This window comes from Capsicum annuum, chromosome 2, assembly GCF_002878395.1.
Source record: "Capsicum annuum cultivar UCD-10X-F1 chromosome 2, UCD10Xv1.1, whole genome shotgun sequence".
NCBI lineage: Eukaryota > Viridiplantae > Streptophyta > Magnoliopsida > Solanales > Solanaceae > Capsicum > Capsicum annuum.
The window spans coordinates 153,332,255-153,338,730 of NC_061112.1; the positions used below are offsets into that span (position 1 = coordinate 153,332,255).

The following is a 6,476-nucleotide window of genomic DNA, read 5'->3' on the forward strand; positions in this document are numbered from 1 at the left end:
GAGAGAAGATAAGCATAAACCATATGAGAACACTACTGTATTACACTAACTATTCCACACATACAATACAAGTTTAGGAATGAAAAGCACTGCTCAAATCACACAACAGTTCACTCCCTAAAACATCATCTCCACACCCGTCAACACTGATAATACACAACACTGAATGATCGATCACATACCATACACTAATCTATTCAATCCACTTTTCATACTATCTGTTAATCACAACTTCTGATCTGTTGGTCGGGCTGCTGTGAAGCTACTGCCACTACTCCCACCTGTTCGATTAGCTTCTTCCACTCTTGATGCCAAAGCAAGAACTTCAGGTGACATCTCCCAGCTTCCACTTTTCCTTCCCCAGCTGGATCCTCTAGGATGTATTCCCGCACGATCAGCCTCATCTACTGTTGTCCTTATCTCAGGAGACATTTGCCCTAAAACACCATCTTTAATGTTCAGGCCATCATTGTCGCTAAGTTGTCCTTCATTATCCGTTGCTTCACTCCAAACCGCTTTCCTGCCCATTTCTATGTCCTCCACAGCCTTTCCCATGTTTGGACTCACAAAACCCCCACCTGCAGACCGAGTTGGCATCGGGGGTTCCCTGGGCACCTTCGCACGGAAATTATTCTTGGATGGAGGAATACTAGTACAGAATATCTCCTTGAAATTCTGCATCACTCCTCTGTTGTAGGGGTTGGCACGCCAATCATATCGGTATCTAAAATTCTCATAGGTAGTCTGCAGTACCCAGAAAATAGATGTCACCCGCAGTTCACATCAAAATCCAAGCCACCTTAGATAAAAAAAAGGTAGCATACAATTACAATCCATGATCATACCTGATTAGTACTGATGAGGTACAGATGAAAAGCAGTAAGACCTCCAACAAACCACACTGATATGAAAGTGTATACCATCAGAACAATGGAGGCTGGTGTTTTGATCAATGCTTTCCATACGGTGGTTTCTTCTAGAACCATGATTCTCTTAATGTAGAAACCGCAGAAACCAAAAACATATATGCAAAGAAGTGTTGTAGAGAAGACAAACATGAAGAAAAAACGGTAGTTTCTCTGCAATAAAAGACAAAAAAAAGTTTCAGAAGACTCTGCAATGTAAAGCAAGAGTCCAAGAATAAACACTAGATGAACAAGTTCGAAAGATGCATTTGCTATTAGTGGTTTGCTTAGTTTGGGATTGTTGCTTTGCAAGGTTTAACCAAATGAAAAGAAAGTTAAAAAGACGAAAAAAAAACTATTACCAGCCCAATGCATTGCCCTACCCAAGGGCAGTGATGGTCAAATCTTTCAACACAGTTATTGCAGATTGAGCAGTGAGAACAACGGGGAGGTCTATAAAGCATGCAGGTGTCACAGTATTTGATCTTCACGGTAATGCCATTAACCTCAACTTCTTTAATGCGGGGCAAACGTAATTGAGGAGTTTGTCCACCACCTTCAACAGTACCATCATAACCTTCTGGTTCTGGAGGGTGTGCATTACGAGGAATTATTCCCGGATCCCTTCCAGATGTAAGGAGTAAAAGAACTAAAACCTGTAAAATTCAAATGTGAAACTCTTAGCAACATAAATTGGAAGAAACCTTGCAAAGCTTATGCAATAAGGTTGTCATTCCTTTTCATCGAAAGAACAACCACGAATGGAAGCCTATTGGCACAACCAAGCCAATTACATCCTTGAAATACAGTGCCCCAGTTAATAATATCAGATCAATTTTGAGATCAATGATTTTCTAATACTTGGAATTTTGCCAAGGTAAATTAGTCATCTATTACGCAAAATTTTGTTTCCAGTAATAAATAAAAGACAACCTTATACAACTGTTGTGTTCTCTGCAGTTGCAATCATAAACTGTTGGTAGGCTTGTTTCCTCGAACACTAAAATCTAGGTGATGAAGATGTTACAATCAATGAAAACTAGGAAGAGAACTTACATAGAATGTGAACACAACAACTACAACCATAATCAATATCCCCAGGTGGTTTGAAAAATCATCCATCAGCTTTCTAGCAACAAAGACACAGAAAACAGAGACAGGGGCCACTATGAGAAATATGGTCAGTGCTAGGGATCTTGCGTCTGGCCCAAATATGAACCTTCCTTGAAAGGAAAATATCTGCACACAGAGAAGAACATTAAAAGTCAGAAACTAAGGAAAAAGAGTGGCATATATTCTGTTTGCAACGTGAAACTCTTCTCATGGAAATGTTTCTTCTTTCTTTTCTGTAAGAAACATACATAAGAGATAACTTATTCAGTTTTTACACAGGGAGGTTTGATGTAAAGCATAAATCACTTTTCAGCAAATCAAGAACTGGCTTTTCCAACACATGAAAAGCTGGAAAAGATTTTCAGTTATAAATGAACATATGATCAGCATTGGACTACCAAATATGTTTGTCCTATAGTTGAGACAAAATAATTTACAATTGTCCTGCTCTAAGTAAAACCTCATTCTGAGAAGTATAATTGCACAAGCCAGAAACCTGGTAATGTAACAACAGTAAATTTGATAACATGACCTAGCATGACCACATCTGGTGCGCTCGTCCTCCGGGTTGCATAGGGCTTTTGATAACATGACCTAGCATGACCACATCTGGTGCGCTCGTCCTCCGGGTTGCATAGGGCTTCCATGGTCATTAAACACTCATAAGCACTATGAACTAGGATGCAGAATCATTGGGGATTTCTCCTTCGACATATAAGGAAAGAAGTGAGTAGACGGAATATGGCGCAGTTACAGCATACCGAGGACATGACCCTAAATAGAAAATCATGGGAGACGTGGATTAGGGTCCACGGCTAGTAGGACGGATTGCATCGTGGCTAGTAGGTAGGAGTGCTTTTGTCTTGTTGTCTGCACTAGTAGATGTCGTGGTTGTTTCTTGCCTGTTGTGTTGGGATAGATTGTTTGTCGTATTATTCTGTAGTAGTCTTGTTTCAGATACTACTTGTTGTTTCTAGTACTACTATTACGTCCTCATATACACTGTTGTTGTCTTGAGCCGGAGGTCTATCGGAAACAGGCTCTACCTCACCTCTGAGGTAGAGGTACGAATTGGGTAAACTCTACCCTCCCAGACCCCACTTTGGTGGGAATACACTGGGTATGTTGTCGTTGTCGTCTATATTTCTGATTCTTAGGTCAATTCAATCGAGGACGATTATTTTAGGTTGTTATGATCAGCAGACTTGAGTATAGTTGGTAGTAGTTGTAATAATGACAATAAACTAGCAGAAAACTGGTAAAAGATTGAAGCTTTAACATGTTTATAAAAATAAAAGCAGAAGATAAAAGAGGTTTAAGAGGTAGTAGAGCAATATGGAAGAGGTAAGGGGAACTGACATTGCTTCCTTTCCATGTCTGATAAATACGCAAATCATCGGAGTCATTGATGGATCCAGACAATGGATCGGTTCGTTTAGGAGGAGGAACTACATACATCTCTCTATTGAACCAAGATCTCCAGCAGCAGCAGAGAATCAACTACAGAAGATAAATAAGCACTGAAACAAGTGAAGTTAGAGCTGTCATATGAGACTTCCCGGCGACAAAAATTTGCCGGCAAAAAAGTCAGATTCCGGTGGTAGTAGTAGTGTTTTGGTTAAATGGGCCGACAAGGCATGAGGAGGAAAGGTAAAGCGGAGAGAGTGTGTAAAAGGAGCAGCACAAGGGTTTGGTTGAGACTTGAGGGCCCACTTCTTACTTTACAGGATGGTCAAACTGACGTGGTCAATTATTATTGGGCAACATACTCAACTGTGGACCTTTCAACTTTTGTTGCCTTCTCTTCTTCCCTGAAAACGACCTCTCACTAATGTAATGCCCCTACCCCTCGCTTTTTAAGTGACTTCATTTATACAAAGCAAAATTAGAAAAGAATCATGTAATGATTATTATGCTTAAATAATGTCCATCGGAATTGTTACCTTGATGTATAGTATACTTTCAACTATTGACGTATAAAATTGAGAAAATTAAAGAACAAATCGAATATGGGCTTTTTATTACAATCTACAAGAGTTCCAAAGATGAATAGTAACCAAGTTTCCTACTGCAACTGCAGTGAGGAAGAAAGTGTTAAGGAGAGAAATTGAAGAGGATAGAAGAGAGGAAAGAGAGAATTTAGAGAGAGAAATACTATATCAAATTTTTCATAACTGTCGATCCTTCCTCTGTACGTCAATTTGTTAGTTGCTAACTAACTTCTTTTTAGCTGATTTAATCAGAACCGTTGCCTTATCTTTATTTGATTTAATCTTCGTCATTGATCCAATTTCCTGCTTTAACTCTTAAGCTGCCACGTGTTATCCCTGATTACGTGACTCATCTGGGTCCAGCTGACCTTTTATTCCACTTTTCCTTTTTCATTTTACTTTCCTAGTTAGTTATGCTCTAATTTATTTTTCTTGATGTTTCGCGATTTCATTTCTCCGATCATTACAATACCTCCCCCATCAAAACAGCCTTGTCCTCAAGGTTGTAATTGTGCGACAAATTCTGAAAATTGACTCCGGATGTAGCCCTAGTCCTTCAAATGGCTTCATCCGTTCCTAGATTCATCCATTTCACCAAAACCATCACAACAACAGTATTGGTCCTTTTTACCATGCGCCGCTGAAAGATAGCCATAGGCTGCACCAAGATCTGACCCCCATCATCACAAGTCAGTGGTTGTTGTTGTGTGACTACTGAAGGGCCAACTCGGTTCTTGAGCTGCGAGACATGAAAACTCGGGTAGATCCACAACCCGACAGACAGCTCTAGGCGATAAGCCACCGTTTCAATCCATTGAAAGACCTTTTAGGGTCCATAAAACTTAGCACTCAACTTTAGATTTCGGCGAACAGAGACTGACGACTGCTTATACAACTGCAATTTGAGGCTGGTAAAACAAATTTCCTTCCTTAAATTCTCGTTTAGACCTATGTTGATCCGCATAGAATTTCATTCTTGCATGAGTCACCAGTAAATTATCTGTCACATCCCTTTTTCATACTCCAAAAGAATTATATTTTAAGTTCGAAAGGGTTTTTATTATCAAAATGACGAAAAATAAAAATTTATTTCGAAAAAGGATTATTTACATTTTTTTTCAGAGTCGCCACTTGGCATAATCCGGATTGCCAAGTTACCTTTGAAAAATCCTTTTCAAAATAATTTGGCTCTTTAAGACTGGTTTGCGAACAGAGATTCCGGCTAAGGAATTCTGTTGACCGAGGGGAAGGTGTTAGGCACCCCTCGATCCCGTGTTCGACCACGGTCGCTTGGTGGAACATATCTGCTAACTTTGACACTAAGAATGTATAAACCACATAAAACACATAAACAAGCAACAAACACGTCAAACAACAATCCAAAACCAAAATAATACTGTTCAGTCCAATTATACAATCCAAAAATAAAAACATACGAAAAGGTAAAACCTATTCTATTCTAATCTAGTCCTAAACTAAACTCCAACCCGCTGCTTCGGGCCTTCGTACGAACGTCCTCCGGGTAAAAAATACTTGGGGGCATTCCCCGGCGAATAAACACAAATACCTCGGGGCATTCCCCGGCCAAATGAATACACTTTAATGTGAGAAAATCAAACTATTTAACAAAATCTCAAACATTCAAAAAAACGAGTCCTAAACTTTGCTTACCCAACCTACATTCGCCTATTCATTTCAACGCCATTTAATGAATCAAAATAAATTAATGATTGCTTTTATCAATGTCAATTCCAACCACCCACGTTGGCTTTTATTTTTCATCAATAACGCCAAATACTACTCCTATTCATTCCATGTATCATCGAAAACACACCGTGAAACACAAAATCATGACATCATAACGTCAACAAACTCACCAACTATGATCACATCACACATAATCACAACAATTAAACACATTTGAGACAATAACAAGAATATAGAGTTGAGGGATGGACCTTAAACCGCTCTTTGACCAATATTATTCGACGAGATAAAGAAAACCCGCCTCCGACAACCTCGACTTAAGCCCCAACGACAAATCTTTCCAGCTCAGTATTTGAAAAATTGAAACCTGAAGTCCGATTCAAATAATCAATTCGCAAAGCGACTGAAAGTATTCAATACACGCCCTGCAACGCGAAACAAACGGGATCTGAACGAACCAAAGTCTAACCCAAACAGTCCAAAATCTGACCCAAACCAGCCGAAATCAACCCGTTTAGGCATATTTCAGATGCATTTCATTGTTCGATCTTGGTTCTCAATGACTTTTCCACCGGAGCTAATTCAAAACTTACCGGGATTGATCCTAACAGACAAAACTGACCCGAACGGACCAAAATCTAACCCAAACACATCGAAACTAACCTGAACGAATCGAAATCTAACCCAAACAGTCCAAAATCTGACCCAAACCAGCCGAAATCAACCCGTTCAGGCAGATTTCAGATGAATTTCATTGTTC

General features: G+C 39.5%; 1 protein-coding gene across 2 annotated transcripts; it reads right to left on the reverse strand.

The window, feature by feature from the left end:
• Positions 1-3,971, reverse strand: LOC107856199 (probable protein S-acyltransferase 7). Of its 2 annotated transcripts, none has more exons than XM_047407639.1 (5): positions 2,613-3,971; positions 1,962-2,550; positions 1,268-1,561; positions 846-1,079; positions 1-744 (listed from the first exon to the last, which is right to left on the reverse strand). In XM_047407639.1, exons 2-5 carry the CDS (start codon positions 2,025-2,027, stop codon positions 226-228), a joined length of 1,113 nt encoding a protein of 370 aa, XP_047263595.1. In that variant the 5' UTR covers positions 2,028-2,550; positions 2,613-3,971; the 3' UTR covers positions 1-225. The 2 variants fall into 2 exon arrangements, with proteins under 2 accessions (XP_047263595.1, XP_016556673.1); XM_016701187.2 differs by having other exon boundaries at positions 1,962-2,144; positions 3,378-3,900.
• Between the last annotated feature and the right edge of the window lie 2,505 nt (positions 3,972-6,476).

Excerpts from the sequence above, each read along its gene's own strand:
- LOC107856199 (XM_016701187.2), bottom strand. The coding sequence starts at position 3,476 with ATGTATGTAGTTCCTCCTCCTAAACGAACCGATCCATTGTCTGGATCC. Across the intron at positions 1,080-1,267 it reads TAGGGCAATGCATTGGGCTG|AGAAACTACCGTTTTTTCTT; the intron begins GTAATAGTTTTT and ends CTTTTATTGCAG. Across the intron at positions 745-845 it reads ACCTCATCAGTACTAATCAG|ACTACCTATGAGAATTTTAG; the intron begins GTATGATCATGG and ends TGGGTACTGCAG.